Source organism: Rana temporaria, chromosome 1 (genome assembly GCF_905171775.1).
Source record: "Rana temporaria chromosome 1, aRanTem1.1, whole genome shotgun sequence".
Classification (NCBI taxonomy): Eukaryota; Metazoa; Chordata; class Amphibia; order Anura; family Ranidae; genus Rana; species Rana temporaria.
The window spans coordinates 55,216,427-55,238,847 of record NC_053489.1 but is presented as its reverse complement, the minus strand read 5'-3'; the positions used below and the strand labels follow the sequence as shown (position 1 = coordinate 55,238,847).

General features: G+C 40.2%; 1 protein-coding gene across 1 annotated transcript; it reads right to left on the bottom strand.

The window, feature by feature from the left end:
* Window positions 1–5,360: 5,360 nt before the first annotated feature.
* Window positions 5,361–20,287, bottom strand: RXFP3 (relaxin family peptide receptor 3). Its single transcript, XM_040338107.1, has 2 exons — window positions 18,614–20,287; window positions 5,361–6,833 (listed from the first exon to the last, which is right to left on the bottom strand). The coding sequence occupies exon 2, from the start codon at window positions 6,790–6,792 to the stop codon at window positions 5,518–5,520; it is 1,275 nt and encodes a 424-aa protein (XP_040194041.1). The 5' UTR covers window positions 6,793–6,833; window positions 18,614–20,287; the 3' UTR covers window positions 5,361–5,517.
* Window positions 20,288–22,421: the final 2,134 nt, after the last annotated feature.

Sequence of the window (22,421 nt, the reverse complement as noted above, 5' to 3'; positions counted from 1 at the left end):
GTATGGCCAATGCGGTCGTAAAAGTTACAATGCGAGCAGATGGCACATAAAGTGATTGTTTGCACTTGCTCATGTGAAGGTCTCAGCCTCCTCCATAAGGCAGTACAAGAGCGAAGAGATTCAGTAACCCTTAACAACCCGATTTCACCTTGTATCAATGCAGAGCAGGCAGAGCCGTGAAAGGCAATTCTATACATTTCTGTACTATTTTTTTACCTTTACCAAACCAGCCAGACAATGCCTATTCAATGTGCTTGTATGGAAGTGTCGCCGTACACAGCAACCTTGTTTACTGCTGCTGTACATTTTTTGCTATATAGATCCTCTCTTTAATTTATCAATTCAAAGCGGAAATTCAGTCATTTTTTTTAACTTTCCATCTTTTAAATCTTCTGCCCTTGTTGTTTTAACTTTGGATAGTAAAGCATTTTTTTCTGCCAATAAATACCTTATACAGCCCTATTCCTGTTTCTTGTCTGGTAAAAAGCCTAGGCTCTCTCTCTCGCTCTCTGTGAGTTTGCCAGGAAGAGAGGGTGGATGAGTCATAAGAGGGCCAATGCGAGCTGCTGGGCTGCAGAGCTAGAGGTGTGCCCCTGTGTGTCTGTGTAAATCCAGGAAGTGAACAGGCAGCAGCTTCAGCTGCCCTCAGTTAAAATGGCTGCAGACAGACTCAGTGGAAGGAGATTTCTGCAGCAGTTTTTACGTAGGTGCAGGGCACCGTTTTTGCCCTGCGCCCCCGCAAATTATCTGCGCTACCCTCGATTCACGGAGCAGTAGCTCCGTAAATTGCGTGGGCGCTCCGGCAAAATGCCCGGCGTAAGCGCGCGCAATTTAAATGATCCCGTAGGGGGCGTGGATCATTTAAATTAGGCGCGTTCCCGCGCCGAACGTAGTGCGCATGCTCCGTCGGGAAACTTTCCCGACGTGCATTGCAGCAAATGACGTCGCAAGGACGTCATTTGCTTCAAAGTGAACGTGAATGGCGTCCAGCGCCATTCACGATTCACTTACGCAAACGACATAAAATGTAAACTTTGCGACGCGGGAACGACGGGTATACTTAGCATTGGCTGCCCCTGCTATTAGCAGGAGCAGCCTTACGCGAAACCCGATGTACGCAAACTACGTAAACTGCGTACGCAGGGCTCGCGTAGGGTTGTGAATCGGCGTTAGTTTGCAATTTGCATACTATACTCTGACCACAACGGGAACGTCACCTAGCGGCCAACGTAAGAATGCAGCCTACGATATGACTGCATAAGGAGCCTTATGCAGTCATTTCTTAGGCTGCAGTCGGCGTAACGAGGTTCCTGAATCAGGAGCATTCTTAACGCCGGCGCAGGTAAGCAATTGCGCTGCGTAACTATGGTTACGCAGACGCAATTGCTCTTTGAATCTACCCCAGTATATATAATATAATATGCAAAGTGGTTGGGAGGGAAGCTTCAGAATGGCAAAGATGTTTTTATTACAAATTATTCGAGCAGACTGCAGTTCATCTTTAAACATTTATGATGAAATTACGTTAGTAACTTAAAAAAAACACAGTAATATTAGCTCCAGAGCCGATCCACCCTATAGGCTCACTATGCCAGCCGCTTAGGGCCCCGCAAAGCTGTGGAGGGCCCCCAAATTACTAGAGGCCCCGCCTGGTGAGAAGTCATTTTTGGCCCCTCACCTCGCTGGCTGCATGGGAGAAGAGGTAAGAAGTCAGTACCCCCCACTTCTCACTTTAATGTACAATGTCATTTCCGACAGCAGAACACCCCCTCCCCCGGCTTCTCAACTTTAATCTTTAATGTGACATGTCACTGTCGGCAGCGCCCCCCCCCCCCCACACTTCTCAACTTTAATGTGACATGTCATTTCATTTTCGGCAGCCCCCCCTTCTCAACTTTAATGTGACATGTAATTTTGCTTAGGGCCCCAGGGAGGTCAGGATCGGCACTGCTTAGCTCAGTAACAAATGTGCATTTTCATATTATATTCTAATTGTAATCAAAGACTCGATTCACAAAGCTTCAACACAAGAAGAAGGATTTTTATTGAGCCACGAGACTTTTTCAAATCTCATTGGAATTGACTGAAAATAACCGTCACTTTTTTTTATTTTTTTATCAGTATGTTTATATTGGTGTGTTGGCTTTGCAAATTGAGTGTCATGTTTTATAACTATTAATAAAATGCTTAGGAAAAGGGTTAGTCCAATCACGACTGATGCTTCAGTTTTCCACAGATGCCGATGGCTTGTACGACCATCTGGCATCTGAATTGCTTGGGAACTCCAATAGTAAATATTCCTCTCTACACCCCCCCCCCCCCCCATACACTGCTTAAAGGGAAAATGACAGGAAAATTGTATAAGATTTGCCATGTGCTATTGAAGGTGCAAACTCTGGACCTGTTTTCCTTTTACTTGCTTAAAGTGATTGTAAAGTCATTGTTTTTCTCTTAAAATAACATACATAATTACCTCTTCTGTGCAGTTGGTTTTGCACAGGGCAGCCCAAATCCTCCTCTTCTCGGGTCCCTTTTTGGCTCTCCTAGCCCCTCCCTCCTGTCGAGTGCCCCCACAGCAAGCAGCTTTCTAAGGGGGCACCCGAGCCGAGTGACAGCTCCGTGTGTCCATTCAGACATGGAGCCCCATTTCTGCCTCGCCCCCTCTCTCTCCTGATTGGCTAACTGACTTTGACAGCAGCAGGAGCCAATGGTACCACTGCTGTGTCTCAGCCAATCAGGAGGAGAGTACCGGACAACCCCGGAACTTGTGGACATCGCTGGAGGAAGATTGGGCTCAGGTAAGTACTAGGGGGTGCTGTAGGAGGGCTGCTGTACACAGAAGGTTTTTTAGCTTAATGCATAGAATGCTAAAAAAAATCTGACTTTACAATCGCTTTAAAGGGGAGCTCCACCCAAATGTGGAACTTCTGCTTTAACCACTTAAGAACTGCCGCACAACGATATACGTCGACAGAATGGCACGGCTGGGCACAAGGGCGTACATATACGTCCCCTTTAAGAAGCCCAACCGTGGGTGACGACCCAGTCCGAAGCTCCATGACCGCGCCCGCGGGACCCGCGGATCCGATCGATGTAAACACACCTTCCCCGTTCTTCTCTGTGGCTTGTCACTGATCGTCTGTTCCCTGTTATAGGGAACGATGATCAGGGACATCACACCTACAGCCACGTCCCCCTACAGTAAGAAACACACATTAGGTCACACTTAACCCCTACAGCGCTCCCTAGTGGTTAACCCCTTCACTGCCATTGTCATTTTCACAATAATTAGTGCATTTTTATAGCACTTTTTGCTGTGAAAATGACAATGGTCCCAAAAAAGTGTCAAAAGTTTCCGATATGTCCGCCATAATGTCACAGTCACGAAAAAAAATCGCTGATCGCCGCCATTACTAGTAAAAAAAAAAAATTATTAATAAAAATGCCATAAAACTATCCCCTATTTTGTAAACGCTATAACTTTTGCGCAAACCAATCAATGAACGCTTATTGCGTTTTTTTTTTTTCAAAAATATGTAGATGAGTACGTATCAGCCTAAACTGAGGAGAACATTTTTTTTATATCTTTTTTTTGGGGGATATTTAATTTAGCAAAAAGTAAAAAATATAGTTTTTTTTTAAAATTGTAGCTCTATTTTTGTTTATAGCGAAAAAAATAAAAACCGCAGAGGTGATCAAATACCACCAAAAGAAAGCTCTATTTGTGGGGAAAAAAAGGAAGCCAATTTTGTTTGGGAGTCACGTTGCACGACTGCGCAATTGTCATTCAAATCGTGACAATTCCGAAAGCTGAAATTTCGCCCAGTAAGCAAGTGGTTAATAAAGTTTTTCCATAAATTAACAAATTTGAAATTGAATTATATCGAAGCAAACCACAGCTTTCACTGACACTGACGTATGCCGTATGTCGACCGTAGTGGGGGGTTTACACCCACTGTGTGTAAATCTGACCAGTCAGATATTGGTTTTCAGGTGGAATCAATCCAATGACTGTACAACTGCTAAATCTCTTGAACGTTAAAGCGACGCAGTTCCGAATCGCAAAAAGGGGCCAGGTCCTTTACCTACATAATGGTCCGGGTTTTAACCGGTTAGGCACTCCTCACCCCCTTGCATGCCACATTTGGCATGTAATTTTTTTTTGGGGGAAGGGACTGGGGGCTTCGGTAGGAGTGGGACTTCCTGTTCCACTTCCTACTTCTGCCCAGGGACCGCCTCTGCAACTTCTCCTCTTGCCTTAGGCGGCCCCTCCATCTAGGCAATCTCCTGGGACATGTGACAGGTCCTAGGTGATTGCCTGTCCACTCAGGGAGCGCAGCTGTATTTGAAAGTTGTCACGGCCAGGTGCCCACAGAGTAAATGGAGGCGCCGCTCGGAGAGGGGCGGAGAGGAGCAGAGCTCCGGGCGGCCGCATCGCTGGACCATGGAGCAGGTAAGTATCTGTTTATTAAAAGTCAACAGATACACTTTTTAGCTGCTGACTTTTAATAAACCTAAAAAGGCTGGAATTCCCCTTTAACTAGGTAATTGGGTAAATTTATAAAAAAAGGGGGGGGGACTCTGCTCAGTTAGCAAAGGTTTGCTTTGTTGCTTTCAGTATTTAGGCTACAAACAAGTACGCTTGGCAAATAGCAATGTGATTTCAGGTAGATATTAAGGTAAATTAACATATTTTTGTTATTTTCGATATAAGGGCAAATTATTTAGTCACATCACCCTCTGACACCAACACCCCCTGCCTCCACCCCCCTCTGCAGTGCCACAATCTCCCCCTGCCTCCAATCACCGCCTGCCTCCATCCCCCTATGTGGTGCCACCAACAACCCCTGTCTCCATGCCCCACCCTCTGCAGTGCCACCATCCCCCTCTGCAGTGCCACCAACACCCCCTGCATCCATTGTCCCCTGCCTCCATCCTCCTCTGCGGTGCCACCGCAGCCACCATCACCCCCTGCCTCCAATTTCCATGCACAGTTCCAAGCTGAATTGATCTCGGCTATTTTTACTGGCACATTCCTGCAACCACGGACATTTACGAACACTGGAAAAAAGTGCCCGTTTTTACGAACTGTCCGTAAAAATACGGACAGTTGGCAACACTGCCACAGAGGTCCCTGGGAAATTTACAAATCTGAAAGGTAACCAAGCCTACCTACATGGACAAGAAACTAAAATATCAGTAACTGAGTAGACTTACCCTTAACATGTATATGTTTTTTTTCTGTAAGTTTATATAGCCAAAAATCATATAAAAGATTTTGTTTTAATTACATGTCCATAATATGTACTTTATAAACATAGTATATCTACATTTCATATAAATTTATATCCATAAAACAATTCTCTTAAATAATATTTAATATATAAAAATCATAGGTTCTATAATAAAATTCTTAGAGATCTTACATACACTGTACATTGTCAGCTACAGTACAAGGACGGAACGTAGAGCGGCAGCCCTCGTGGATCAACCTCCTTGGGAGTTTGGTGCTCATAGTTAATATCGCTGTTCTGTTGAACTGTTGGGCAGAAGATCGTATCTGCCATTGTAGATGACAGCTCCAGGAGGGTAACAGACGACATCAGGCTCTACGGGATTGAGGGGGACCATGCCATGTCCTTGCTCATCTTGCTCTGGTTTGGTGGTGGCTGTAAATGGTCGCATGTTAGTCAGAGAAGGGGAGGTCATCCTCCAAAAGAGGTTCTTTAATGCTTTGCGGAACTCTCTGCGCATTAAACAATACAGAATGGGATTTAGGCAACTGTTTGAGTGAGCCAAGCAGACAGTGATGGGAAAAATATAAGCCTGAGTGGTAAAGTACTCATAGCTAAATTGCACTACATTCAGTTTGATAAGGATACCCCAGGTCGTCAAGGCTTGGTTTGGAAGCCAACACAAGAAGAAAGACAGTACAACAATAGTCACAGATTTAGTGACTTTAGACCTCCTCTTGGTGCTCGAGGTGCTCACGTTTCTATCAGTGATGAAACGAACCAGAAGAAGGTAACAAATGGTGATGATGAATAAGGGGATGACAAATCCCAGCAGAACCTTCTGAGCATGATAGAGTCCCAGCCAAAACTGGGCATTACCCATGTTAACTGGAAACTTGACCAAACAGAGGACCTCACTGGATACAGTGGCTGTGGTGGAGAAGATAGCGTGTGGCAAAGATGCTACAATGGCAGAAACCCAGATAAGGACACTTACCCACTTGGCAGAGCAGCTTATAGTTCTTCGTTTTGACTTAAGGGCTGAAGCCACTGAGTAGTATCTGGCCACACTCATGGCTGTGAGGAAAAAGACACTGGCATACATGTTCATGGCAGTAACATAGGACACTATTTTACACATGGCTTTGCCAAAGAGCCAGCTAAAATCCAAAGCATTCTCTACAGCCCAGAAAGGCAGAGTAAGCACAAACTGGAAATCGGTCACTGCCAGGCTGGTCACAAAAAGATTGATAGATGACTTTTTCCAGCCTTGCTTGGCCTTCATGAGATACAGTACCAGCACATTGCCCACCAGTCCCAGGGCACAAACCACGGAGTACACTATGGAGATCATAATCCTTACTATGGCGGAGCTGTCTCCTACTTTGTCTGATTTCTCAAAGCTGAAACTTCTCAGGAGGTCCTGTAGGGTCTCATTGGTCCTGTTAAGCTGCTTCTCCTCAAAGAAGAATGGAAACATCCCCAGAAGATCGCTCTGCTCTGCCTCCTGCATGATGGCTGCTAACGAACACGAGGTGAGGTTACATCTGACCCCCATGCCATGATACTGAACTTGGGCTCCTCGGAGGGATTAAGCAACTGTCAAAAAGTCATAGAAGATATCATTAGTCTAAAGAAGAAATGTAGATAGCAAAACACTTGCAAAGTATTCAATTTAAAGCAGTATTTTTTTTTTATTATAGGTCCTTATATAGCACTGCCAATTTACATATATATTGTATATTCACACCAGTCCCTGCCCTCAAAGAGCTTACAATCTGAGGTCCCTAACTTATATTCATACTTGCTAGTGCCAAATTAGACAGGAACCAATTAAATTACCTGCATATCTTCGGAGTGTGGGAGGAAACCCATTCAGGCACAGGAAGAGCATGCAAAGCATGCAAAATATGTACTATATTGCAACCTACCAGTCCCTAAACATGATGGCTGCATTCGTTTTTTTTTTTGGCTTTTTTGTTTCATTTTACCAGGTGATCTGGTCAGTAATACCATTCCTGTCTTAGGGTGGCTCCACTATGGAGGGAGGAGCAATGGAGACACCCTTGGACAGTAGCATTGACAATCTGAAAGAGGATAGTTTTAACCCTCCTAGCGGTATTCCCGAGTCTGACTCGGGGTGAGATTTTCATACCAAAAGCGGTAACCCTGAGTCAGACTCGGGCTCGCCTCGCTGCAGCAGCAGACAAAGTTACTTACCTTGTCCCTGGATCCAGCGATGCCACCGTGCTGTGTGAGCAGCGGGTCCTCGCTCGATTCACACAGTGTCCTCCTGTGCCGCCGATCTCCGTTCCCTGCGACGTTATGACGCACGGGAGCGGAGAACGGCGCCAAATTCAAAAACGTAAACAAACACATTACATACAGTATACTGTAATCTTATAGATTACAGTACTGTATGTAAAAAATACACACCCCCCTTGTCCCTAGTGGTCTGCCCAGTGTCCTACATGTCATTTTATATAATAAAAACTGTTCTTTCTGCCTGCAAACTGTAGATTGTCCATAGCAACCAAAAGTGTCCCTTTATGTCAAAAATGGTTTTAGAGCAGCTAGAAAACAGCGATAATAAATTGTAATCACTTGCAGAATTGTGCGATAGCGATTTGTGGGGAAATATGTCATAAAAAAATAAAAGTAATGACAGCGACAATTCTGCAACTGAGCAAATTTCAGTGATTTAGAGTTGATTACATTATTGAATAATTTTTATTATAATTATATTATTACTTATTAACTATTTATTATATTATAATTTATAATTTTGTTTTTAAAAAAATGTCATACCTGGGATGCCTACTAGACTCTTGTTTGGTCAGATTTAAGTGAGTTATTCCTAAAAATTACAGACCTACAGTATAAAACGCCAAATTTTCTTGCAAATAATGGTACCGCTTTCAGCACCTTTTTTCTGAAATAATCATACCGCCAGGGAGGTTAAGCCTCATACACACGATCGGACTTCCATCGGACAAATACGTGGATTTTTGTCCGAAGGGCATTGGCCGTGAACTTGGTATGCATACACACAGCAGGACTTTTTCAGACAACTTTCACCAAATCACATGTTTTTTCAGTTCTTTACCGCCACCCTTTGGGCAACTTCTGCAGTGGTTGTCTGATCTTTAGCATTGGTTCTGAGCATGCGTGCTTGTACTTTGGACTTTAGTCCGATGGACTTGTGTACACACGATCGGATTATCCTCCATCGGACATTTGTTGCTGGAAAGTTTGTCTGTTTTAACAGCGAACATTTGTCTGATGAAAAACACAACCTATTTGTCTGATGGAGCATACACACGGTCGGATTGTCTGGTAAAACAGGTCCGTCGGACATTTGTTGTCAAAAAGTCAGATCGTGTGTATGGGCGTTTTGATAGGCTAACAGATTTATATGGACTTGACTCGAAAATTAAAGTCAAACTCCAGCTAATACTCATTTTTTTTCCTATTGGGATAACGGTTTTACATAAATGAATAAAACCTGACTATTGCCAGAACTTCAGTCAGTGATAACTGGATTGTCTCAACCCCCTATCGCCTCGTACACACGGCCGGACTTTCAGAGAAAAAAAAGTCAGACGGGCTTTTTTTCTTGGAAAGTCCGGCCGTGTATAGCCTCCATCTGACTTTTTTTGTCAGAAGTCCGACGGACCTTAGATAGAGAACCTGTTCTCTATCTTACCATCAGACTTCCGACGGACTCACAACGGACTTTTGCATGGTCAAAAGTTAGACCGTGTATACAAGGCATAACTGTCACTTTTGCTGGACAGCAGAAAGGGGTTGTTTTTTTGGGGGGGACTTTGAATGAGTTGAGTACACATGGCTATAAGATGAGTCAATATCAAAAACATGGCCCGGATTCAGATACAATTGTGTATCTATCGGCGGGCGTAACGTATCTCAGATACGTTACGCTGCCGTAACTTAGGGCGCAAGTTCCTTATTCAGAAAGAACTTGCGCCCTAAGTTAAGGCGGCGTAGCGTATGTGGTCCGGCGTAAGCCCGCGGAATTCAAATTCTCCATGCAGTGGGCATGTTGTATGGTAATGGTATGGTAATGAAGGCTGACCCCACATAAATGACGTTTTTGGCTAACGGCACATGCGCCGTCCGTGAACGTATCCCAGTGCGCATGCTCCAAATTAACCCGCAAAAAGCCAATGCTTTCGACGTGATTGTAAATTACGCCCAGCCCTATTCGCGAACGACTTACGCAAACGACGTAACCGACATAAAATTCAACGCTGGCCCGATGTCCATACTTAACATTGGCTGCGCCTCCTATAGCAGGGGTAACTATACGCCGGAAAAAGCCTAACGTAAACGACGTAAAAAAATGCGCCGGGCGGACGTACGTTTCTGAATCGGCGTATCTACCTAATTTGCACATTCCTTGCGTAAATGTACGGAAGCGCCACCTAGCGGCCAGCGTAAATATGCAGCCTAAGATACGACGGTGTAAGACACTTACGCCCGGTCCGATCTTAGGGAAATCTATGTGTAACTGATTCTACGAATCAGTCGCATAGTTACGACCCCGCACACTCAGAGTTACGACGGCGTATCCGGAGATACGCAGTCGTAACTCCTATCTGAATCCGGGCCCATGTTTTTGATTGGTGAAACAAGGAACATGGCAAAATGACATGATACGTGCATTTATATCTGTTTCATTGTTTTATTTTTTTATCTCTGATCTGCTCTTTCCTCCTCACACACTATTTTCCTTTCCACTCGTTTGTTCACTTGCACTTTGGTGTCTAGTAACTCCCTACAATACAAAGGAATTACAACATACCTATGTATATTTTTTAGATATGAAACCACTATCTGGACCTTTGTCTTTTCTCTTCTTGGGGCTCATGTTTGTGTGCCCAGTCCTCCTTCTGCAGGTCCCTTCCACAGCTCCCGGTATAGACAATTTGGGCAGCCCCTGACTCCTCGTCCCGGATGTTCAAGACTTATTATGATGTAAGTACTTATAGGGATGTAACTCCCTCGCTTTATTTTCTGCATATCCTCCCTGCTGAGGGGCACAACATTGCATCATACAGGTCTACTCATGTTTTGTTTTATAGATTTGTGTACACCCGCCCCTGAAGAGTGGTATTAACCATGAAACGCGTCGGGCTAATTTGGATGCACTTATTCCTCTGCAGACCCCGCTAATTACATTATCTTGAGTTCACCACCTACTATGTATTTTTAAGTTTTTTATTACATTCAGGATTTGTTCCACACCACAGAGTAAAACCTTGGTTTGAGAGTAACTTGGTTTGAGAGCGTTTTGCAAGACAAGCTAAATTTTTAAATACATTTTGACTTGATATACAAGCGATGTCTTGATATATAAGTCACTCTAAAAGAGAAGAGAGGCGCCTCTAAGTGTAGCAATATGGTTACAGTTAATAAAGGTACAACATTTAGCAACTCACATTTGATTTGATGTGTTGATGATTAAAACAGGTACATCTAAGTATGCAGGCATCCGGGGTAAAGCTGTCCACATAGATCATCTTCCTCACCGCCATCGACGTCGTCCTTTCCACGCTGCGCTTCAAGCCTCGATTTCAGATCGCTCTACTGCAGGGTAGTCTTCCCGGTCACGATTGCAGACTGACAGTAGTGGGAGCTGGCGATGCAGAGGACGATCTATGTGGACAGCTTTACCCTGGATGCCTGCATACTTATGTCTTGTACACACGATTGTTTTTTCCGTCGGAACACTACGATCAGCCGAGAAAAATTAAGTTCAATGCTTCCGAGGATGCGTCAACTTGGTTCTGAGTATGCGTGTTTTTTTTGTCCGTCGGAATTGCATCCAGTTGAATGGAAAAATTGAGCACATATTCTCTATCTAATTCCGTCTGAATTTTCAGATCCGATGGGGCATACACACGGACGGAATATCCGATGAAAAGCTTCCGTCTGACTTTTTCCGGCGGAAATTCTGCTTGTGTGTACAAGACATTAGATGTGCATCTTTTAATCATCAACCATGTGAGTTGCTGAATGTTGTACCTTCATTAAATGTAACCAAATTGCTACACTTAGAGGCTCCTCTCTTCTCCTTTATACTTTGCAACTCCTGCTGGATTTTGCTTCTAATCCCCTTGTGGAGGCTTCCATTTGTGGATAGACATTTTATGGTTACACAACCAATCACATTGCTATAATCTTTTTATATGGACTATAAACTGACCTATGAATAAATGGTTGTGGAACGAATAATTTTAGTTTTCATTATTTCTTATGGAAAAATTTGCTTTGATATACAAGTGCTTTGGATTACAAGCATGTTTCTGGAACAAATTATGCTTGCAATCCAAGGTTTTAGTGTATCTGGTCTTTAATATGTGATTGACAATTTTATTCAGTGCTGCATGTATCATGCCATTTTGCCTTGTTCCTTGTTTCACCGATATTCACTCATCTTCTAGCCATGTGTGCTCACCTCATTCAAAGTCTCCAAAAAAATAAAACTTTCTTTACACAGATTCAAGGATGGAGACATGTCACCTATATATCTCATTCAAAGTACCAAACTACCCCTTTTTTTGCTTGTTCTGCTAAAGTAAGTTGAAAAATAACAGACTTACTGGCCACATCAGCAGGTGAAATTAAAGAAAAGGCTTACAAAGGAGACTAATGAAGCTCTCACATCTAAGATGCAATATAGCTATGCTGATGACACTCAAATGTATCACTTTACCCCTCAGCTCACTCCGTCAGACTCCTAACACGTCACTAATTCACTAACGGACATATCGATGTCGCATCATTTCCTCAAACTCAATCTATCTAAAACCAAGCTCATAATATTTCCTCCACCCACATGCCTCTTCCCCTGACTTCTGTGCCAAGATCAATGGCATAACTACTGTATCAGCCCGTCTGCACATGCCAGGGTGCTAGGTGTAATCCTGGACTCTGAACTCTCCTTTTGGCCCCTACGTCCAATCCCCGTCCATAGCTTATCGCCTCAACCCACGCAACATCTCCAAAATACCTCCTAATCCACTCCCTGGTTATATCTTGCCTCGACTACTGCAACTCCCTCCTCATTGGATTGCTTTTACATAGGATATCCCTCCTTCAGCCCATCATGAATTCTGCACCCAGACACCTCCACCTTACCAACCGTTCAGCGTCTGCTACCCCTCTTTGCCAATCCCTCTACTGGCTTTCATTCACCCAACAAATTAAATTAAAAATTCTAATAACTTATAAAGCCATCCACAACTCTGCCCCCAACTACATCACTAATCTTTTCTCAAATGACCAACCAAATTTGTTCTCTTCGTTCCTCCCAGGTCCTCCTGCTCTCTAGTTCCTTTGCCACCTCCTCCCTCGCTCGCCTTCAGGACTTCTCCCGAGCCTTTCCCATCCTCTAGAACTTCCTATCCCAATCTGTCTGACTATCTTTCCACTTTTAGGCCGATCTCTGAAAACCCTACTCTTTAGAGAAGTCTATCCTGTCTCCACCTAACAACTATAACTTTATTTTCTCCATCATCTCATCCCTCACAGTTATACAGTCACTTGACCCTCCCTCTTAGATTGTAAGCTCTAATGAGCAGGGCCCTCTGATTCCTCATTTAGTGATTTGCATTGTAATGGTACTGTCTGCTCCTTGTGTTGTAAAATGCTGCGCACACTGTTGGTGCTATATAAATCCCGTATAATAATAATCATAATAATAATAATAATATAATAATCATAATAAAAACAATACATTTTTCATGATAAGATAGATAGATAGATAGATAGATAGATAGATAGATAGATAGATAGATAGATAGATAGAATGTCAATGATTGATAGACACAAATAGATAGATATTGAAAGTCAATGATAGATAGAAAGATAGATAGATAGATAGATAGATAGATAGATAGATAGATAGATAGATAGATAGACAATGATAGATAGAAAGTCAATGATAGATAGATAGATAGATAGATAGATAGATAGATAGATAGATAGATAGATAGATAGATAGATAGATAGTAAGTCAATGATAGACATAGATATAAATAGATAGATCAATTGATCGATAGAAAGTCAATGATAGATAGAAAGTCAATGATAGATAGATATATAGATAGAAAGAAAGTCAATGATAGATAGACAAAGATAGACATAGATATAAATAGATAGATCGATTGATCGATAGAAAGTCAATGATAGATGATAGATAGAAATAAAGTCAATGATAGATAGACAAAGATAGACACAGATATAAATAGATAGATCGATTGATCGATAGAAAGTCAATGATAGATGATAGATAGAAATAAAGTCAATGATAGATAGATAGATAGATAGATAGATAGATAGATAGATAGATAGATAGATAGATAGATAAATAGAATGTCAATGATTGATAGACACAAATAGATAGATATTGAAAGTCAATGATAGATAGATAGAAAGATAGAAAGATAGATAGATAGATAGATAGATTTTGAAAGTCAATGATAGATATATAGATAGACATTGAAAGTCAATGCTAGATAGATATAGAAAGACAATGATAGATATAAAGTCAATCATAGATAGACACAGATAGATAGATAGATAGATAGATAGATAGATAGATAGATAGATAGATAGATAGATAGATGGATAGAAATAGGAAGTCAATGATAGATAGACACATATAGGCATAGATACGATAGATAGATAGATAGATAGATAGATAGATAGTCAATGATAGATAGATAGTCAATGATAGATAGATAGATAGATAGACATAGATAGATAGATAGATAGATAGATAGATAGATAGATAGTCAATGATTGATAGACATCAATACGGCAGATAGATAGATATGGAAATTCAAAGATAGATAGATAGATACAAATAGAACGTCAATGATAGATAGATAGATAGATAGATAGTCAATGATAGATAGATAGTCAATGATAGATAGACATAGATAGATAGATAGATAGATAGATAGATAGATAGATAGATAGATAGATAGATAGATAAATGGATAGAAATAGGAAGTCAATGATAGATAGACACATATAGGCATAGATACAGTAGATAGATAGATAGATAGATAGATAGATAGATAGTCAATGATAGATAGACATAGATAGATAGATAGATAGATAGTCAATGATTGATAGACATCAATACGGCAGATAGATAGATATGGAAATTCAAAGATAGATAGATAGATACAAATAGAACGTCAATGATAGATAGACATAGATAGATAGATAGATAGATAGATAGATAGATAGATAGAAAGTCAATGATAGACATAGATATAAATAGATAGATCAATTGATCGATAGAAAGTCAATGATAGATAGAAAGTCAATGATAGATAGATATATAGATAGAAAGAAAGTCAATGATAGATAGACAAAGATAGACATAGATATAAATAGATAGATCGATTGATCGATAGAAAGTCAATGATAGATGATAGATAGAAATAAAGTCAATGATAGATAGACAAAGATAGACACAGATATAAATAGATAGATCGATTGATCGATAGAAAGTCAATGATAGATGATAGATAGAAATAAAGTCAATGATAGATAGATAGATAGATAGATAGATAGATAGATAGATAGATAGATAAATAGAATGTCAATGATTGATAGACACAAATAGATAGATATTGAAAGTCAATGATAGATAGATAGAAAGATAGAAAGATAGATAGATAGATAGATAGATTTTGAAAGTCAATGATAGATATATAGATAGACATTGAAAGTCAATGCTAGATAGATATAGAAAGACAATGATAGATATAAAGTCAATCATAGATAGACACAGATAGATAGATAGATAGATAGATAGATAGATAGATAGATAGATAGATAGATAGATAGATAGATAGATAGATAGATGGATAGAAATAGGAAGTCAATGATAGATAGACACATATAGGCATAGATACGATAGATAGATAGATAGATAGATAGATAGATAGATAGATAGATAGATAGATAGATAGTCAATGATAGATAGATAGATAGTCAATGATAGATAGATAGATAGATAGACATAGATAGATAGATAGATAGATAGATAGATAGATAGATAGATAGTCAATGATTGATAGACATCAATACGGCAGATAGATAGATATGGAAATTCAAAGATAGATAGATAGATACAAATAGAACGTCAATGATAGATAGATAGATAGATAGATAGATAGTCAATGATAGATAGATAGTCAATGATAGATAGACATAGATAGATAGATAGATAGATAGATAGATAGATAGATAGATAGATAGATAGATAAATGGATAGAAATAGGAAGTCAATGATAGATAGACACATATAGGCATAGATACAGTAGATAGATAGATAGATAGATAGATAGATAGATAGATAGATAGATAGATAGATAGATAGATAGTCAATGATAGATAGATAGATAGTCAATGATAGATAGACATAGATAGATAGATAGATAGATAGTCAATGATTGATAGACATCAATACGGCAGATAGATAGATATGGAAATTCAAAGATAGATAGATAGATACAAATAGAACGTCAATGATAGATAGACATAGATAGATAGATAGATAGATAGATAGATAGATAGATAGATAGATAGATAGATAGATAGATAGAAAGTCAATGATAGACATAGATATAAATAGATAGATCAATTGATCGATACAAAGTCAATGATAGATAGAAAGTCAATGATAGATAGATATATAGATAGAAAGAAAGTCAATGATAGATAGACAAAGATAGACATAGATATAAATAGATAGATCGATTGATCGATAGAAAGTCAATGATAGATGATAGATAGAAATAAAGTCAATGATAGATAGACAAAGATAGACACAGATATAAATAGATAGATCGATTGATCGATAGAAAGTCAATGATAGATAGACATAGATAGATAGATAGATAGATAGATAGATAGATAGATAGATAGATAGATAAATGGATAGAAATAGGAAGTCAATGATAGATAGACATAGATACAGTAGATAGATAGATAGATATATAGATAGATAGATAGATAGATAGATAGATACAGTGAGGAAAATAAGTATTTGAACACCCTGCTATTTTGCAAGTTCTCCCACTTGGAAACCATGGAGGGGTCTGAAATTGTCATTGTAGGTGCATGTCCACTGTGAGAGACATAATCAAAAAAAAAATTCCAGAAATCACAATTTATGATTTTTTAACTATTTATTTGTATGATACAGCTGCAAATAAGTATTTGAACACCTGTCTATCAGCTAGAATTCTGACCCTCAAAGACCTGTTAGTCTGCCTTTAAAATGTCCACCTCCACTCCATTTATTATCCTAAATTAGATGCACCTGTTTGAGGTCATTAGCTGCATAAAGACACCTGTCCACCCCATTCAATCAGTAAGAATCCAACTACTAACATGGCCAAGACCAAAGAGCTGTCCAAAGACACTAGAGACAAAATTGTACACCTCCACAAGGCTGGAAAGGGCTACGGGGAAATTGCCAAGCAGCTTGGTGAAAAAAGGTCCACTGTTGGAGCAATCATTAGAAAATGGAAGAAGCTAAACATGACTGTCAATCTCCCTCGGACTGGGGCTCCATGCAAAATCTCACCTCGTGGGGTCTCAATGATCCTAAGAAAGGTGAGAAATCAGCCCAGGACTACACGGGAGGAGCTGGTCAATGACCTGAAAAGAGTTGGGACCACCGTTTCCAAGGTTACTGTTGGTAATACACTAAGACGTCATGGTTTGAAATCATGCATGGCACGGAAGGTTCCCCTGCTTAAACCAGCACATGTCAAGGCCCGTCTTAAGTTTGCCAATGACCATTTGGATGATCCAGAGGAGTCATGGGAGAAAGTCATGTGGTCAGATGAGACCAAAATAGAACTTTTTGGTCATAATTCCACTAACCGTGTTTGGAGGAAGAAGAATGATGAGTACCATCCCAAGAACACCATCCCTACTGTGAAGCATGGGGGTGGTAGCATCATGCTTTGGGGGGGTTTTTCTGCACATGGGACAGGGCGACTGCACTGTATTAAGGAGAGGATGACCGGGGCCATGTATTGCGAGATTTTGGGCAACAACCTCCTTCCCTCAGTTAGAGCTTTGAAGATGGGTCGAGGCTGGGTCTTCCAACATGACAATGACCAGAAGCACACAGCCAGGATAACCAAGGAGTGGCTCTGTAAGAAGCATATCAAGGTTCTGGCGTGGCCTAGCCAGTCTCCAGACCTAAACCCAATAGAGAATCTTTGGAGGGAGCTCAAACTCCGTGTTTCTCAGCGACAGCCCAGAAACCGGACTGATCTAGAGAAGATCTGTGTGGAGGAGTGGGCCAAAATCCCTCCTCCAGTGTGTGCAAACCTGGGGAAAAACTACAAGAAACGTTTGACCTCTGTAATTGCAAACAAAGGCTACTGTACCAAATATTAACATTGATTTTCTCAGGTGTTCAAATACTTATTTTCAGCTGTATCATACAAATAAATAGTTAAAAAAAATCATACATTGTGATTTCTGGATTATTTTTTTTTGATTATGTCTCTCACAGTGGACATGCACCTACGATAACAATTTCAGACCCCTCCATGATTTCCAAGTGGGAGAACTTGCAAAATAGCAGGGTGTTCAAATACTTATTTTCATCACTGTAGATAGATAGATAGATAGATAGATAGATAGATAGATAGATAGATAGATAGATAGATAGTCAATGATAGATAGATAGTCAATGATAGATAGACATAGATAGATAGATAGATAGATAGATAGATAGATAGATAGATAGATAGTCAATGATTGATAGACATCAATACGGCAGATAGATAGATATGGAAATTCAAAGATAGATAGATAGATACAAATAGAACGTCAATGATAGATAGATAGATAGATAGATAGATAGATAGATAGATAGATAGACATAAATACGGATAGATAGATATGGAAATTCAAAGATAGGTAGATACAAATAGAACGTCAATGATAGATAGACACTGATAGAGATAGATACAGCAGATAGATAGGTAGATCAATAGAAAAAGATAGATTAGATAGATAGATAGATATTGATTTACTAAAACAAAATCTGGTGCAGTTCTGTATATAAACAATCAGCTTCCAGTTTTTTTTGTCAAAGCTTAATTAAACAAACTGAAGTTAGAAGCTGATTGGCTGCCATGTACAACTGCACCATATTTTGCACTCTCGAGTTTCGGTAAAACAACCCCAGAGGGTCCAAACTGTCACTAAACTCATAATAATTTCAAGCTGAAGTTGTTATATCAAGATTAATTTCCCTTGAGTTAATCCAACAGGCTCAGTCTTGAATAAAGGAAAATACTTACTTTAAAGATCAGTTTGCTTCCCCATACTCTTTGCTTCCAAGCTGAAATGAATTAGAGTCGCCTGTTTTTAGATCTCCTGGTTCTGCAGACTTTAGACAGTCCAATGTGCTCAGTACTTCAACAGTCTTAAAGATGTAGCACCCTTAAACCTTGCCCTTTATTACTAAATACACCCAGACTTAGGTAGGCAGGTTGAACCATTCATGTTGATATAGCTGGCTTCTGTAGCCTTGATGCAATCCAAGATGACCAAAATCAGCAAGAATCACCTAAGCATCAAAGGAATGGCTTGTCTTTAAGGTCAGTCAGTGCCCCTATAAGCAAAATCCAAAAGAGGGTGCATAGAACTGGCACAGGGTAGTTTCACATCCCCTACTTCTGCAGGCTGAAGATCCAACATGAAAGAAGAAAGCTTCTTATTCTGCTTTCAATCACGACTTGGATATAAAAGTTGCAATAAATTAGAAGTGTCTACTTTAAAATCCCCAGCTTCTATAAGCTCCAGACAGTCCATTGCACCGCAACCATCTTCCAAAATCAAAGTATCTGTTGACCAATGCTTGAAAAAGGTGTCAGAATTAAAGTATCTGGAGACCACTGCTTGTAAGTGAAGTCAGAATTAAAGTATCTGGAGACCACTGCTTGTAAGTGAAGTCAGAATTTATATCTGGAGACCACTGCTTGTAAGTGAAGTCAGAATTAAAGTATCTGGAGACCAATGCATGTAAGTGAAGTCAGAATTAATGTATCTGGAGTGGAGACCACTGCTTGTAAGTGAAGTCAGAATCTGAGTATCTGGAGACCACTGCTTATAAATGAAGTCAGAATTAAAGTATCTGGAGACCACTGCTTGTAAGTGAAGTCAGAATTATAGAATCTGGAGACCACTGCTTGTAAGTGAAGTCAGAATTAATATCTGGAGACCACTGCTTGTAAGTGAAGTCAGAATCTGAGTATCTGGAGACCACTGCTTGTAAGTGAAGTCAGAATTAAAGTATCTGGAGACCACTGCTTGTAAGTGAAGTCAGAATCTGAGTATCTGGAGACCACTGCTTGTAAGTGAAATCAGAATCAGAGTATCTGGAGACCACTGCTTGTAAGTGAAGTAACAATTATAGAATCTGGAGACCACTGCTTGTAAGTGAAGTCAGAATTATAGAATCTGGAGACCACTGCTTGTAAGTGAAGTCAGAATCTGAGTATCTGGAGACCACTGCTTGTAAGTGAAGTCAGAATTAAAGTATATGGAGACCACTGCTTGTAAGTGAAGTCAGAATTAAAGTATCTGGAGACCACTGCTTGTAAGTGAAGTCAGAATTAAAGTATATGGAGACCACTGCTTGTAAGTGAAGTCAGAATTAAAGTATATGGAGACCACTGCTTGTAAGTGAAGTCAGAATTAAAGAATCTGGAGACCACCATGTCCATCAAATATCCCAAGGTAAAGGTTGCATAAGAAGCTTGGAGATGCTGAGAAGTCAATCTGTTCTATGTTCCTGCTTCTCTGAGCTTCAAATACTCCTAGAGGATCAGAGCTGCTGCAGCCTTCAGCAAACTGGTGTGTTCCCTTGTAGAGCTCAGCAGTGCAGGTACAGAGCAGCATGAATGTGTATAGCTCTGTGCATACAGGTCCTGAGTTGTGCATGCCTCCAACTTATATTTCACACTGAGCCCTCCTCATATAGCCCGTCTATTGAACTGGAGCATGCGCAGAGAACACGGGGAGCTATCCTTGGTGCTGACTGTAGCTTTCAACAGATCCCAATGACAGCAGCTGCTGTCCAAGGTGCTGAATTAAAAAGCTCTAATGACAGCAAGGGTGCACCTTGTCCTTGCAGCTTCCAACATTTATCTTAGCAAGGAAATGATACAAACAGAATACATTGATCCCTTAAAAGCCACACTATAAATACAAATAGCAAAATTTGACAACACAAGAAATATTCTAACTGCTTGACAGTCCTGTCCTGTCTCTTATGTCACACGCAGAGATCCATTGGAAGACAGACATCAAAGCATTGTCTGGTGAGTCACATAATATCTGTTTAGGACAGTCACATTTTTTTTTTTTTTTTTTTTTACAGCATTGCAAATGAGTCACAGAATTATTTTTTAGTGTTGGGAAAACAGACTTTAAATGCCAATGTCCTTCTTAAAACAACCACTAGGGGGCAGTAGGGTCTCAAGTTCCTTATATCATAGACTTTTTATATAGGAAACAATCTAGGAATTTTTCAGAATAAAAACACCAGCTGGTACCTGTATTTGTGTTTGATCAGCAAAAGTTTTTTTTTTTTTTTTTTTATTTCTATTTACTTTTTAATTATTTTTGAGCTTCACATCCAGAGTGGCCAATTATATCTCTTTCCAAGTAAACAAAGCATGCAAAAGCAAAAAAAAAAAAGAGAATGACATATCATCAGAGCGAAATGGATGGAATACAATCCTCAAAGCTTTAAGAATATCTGGCTAGGAGGGAGTACTTTACAAAATTAGAATGTGGAAATAATGTTAGAGATTTTTTATTTTTTTTACAAACTAGAAAACACTTGTAACATTAATAAGCCTTCCGTTGCTCATAAATAAAAGTCTTTTGTAATCAGAGTCTTTACTATAGTTCATTAACCACTTGCTTACAGGCGAAATTTCAGCTTCCGGCACTGCGTCGCTTTAACTGACAATTGCGCGGTCGTGTCTGACGTGGCTCCCCCACAAATAGAGCTTTCTTTTATTGGTATTTGATCGCCTGTGCGGTTTTCATTTTTTGTGCTATAAACAAAAAAAAGAGCGTCAATTTTGAAAAAAAACACAATATTTTTAACTTTTTGCTATAATAAATATCCCATTTAAAAAAAAAAAAATTCTTAGGTAGATTCAGGTACCTGGGTGCAAACTTGCGGCGGCGTAGCTTAGCCTGTTTAGGCTACGCCGCCGTAAGTTAGCTAGGCAAGTACATGATTCTCAATGTACTTGCCTGCTAATATACGGCGGTGTAGCCTAAAGCGGGTGAGCGTAAGGGCGCTAAATTCAAATGTCTTAGAGGGGGGCGTGTTTTATGGCAATGAGGCTTGACCTCACGTTTTTGACGTTTTTTTTACTGCGCATGCGCCGGGCGACTACATTTCCCAGTGTGCATTGCGGCTAAGTACGCCGCATGGGCCTATTGATTTCGACGTGGACGTAAACTACGTAAATCCCGATTCGCGGACGACTTACGCAAACAACATAAAAAAATCGAATCTCACGGCGGGAACGGCAGCCATACTTTAACATTGTTATTCCACCTAATAGATGGAATAACTTTAGGCCTGCTAATGCCTTACGGAAACGGCGTAAATCGACTGCGGCGGCCGGGCGTACGTTCGTGAATCGGCGTATCAACTCATTTACATATTCTACGCCGACCGCGATGGAAGCGTCACCTAGCGGCCATCCAAAATATTGCAATCTAAGATAGGACGGCGCAAGCCGTCCTATCTTAGATATGTTTAAGCGTATCTCTGTTTGAGCATACGCTTAAACATAAGTCGGCGTAGATTCCGAGTTAGGTCGACTTATCTACTGATAAGTCGACCTAACTCTACCTGAATCTACCTATCTCAGTTTAGGCCGATACGTATTCTTCTACATATTTTTGGTAAAAAAAAAATTGCAATAAGAGTATAGTGACTGGTTTGCGCAAAAGTTATAGCGCCTACAAAATAGGGGACATAATTATGATTTTTTTTTATTATTATTTTTTTTACTAGTAATGGCGGCGATCTGCGTTTTTTTATTGGGACTGCGACATTATGGCGGACACATCGGA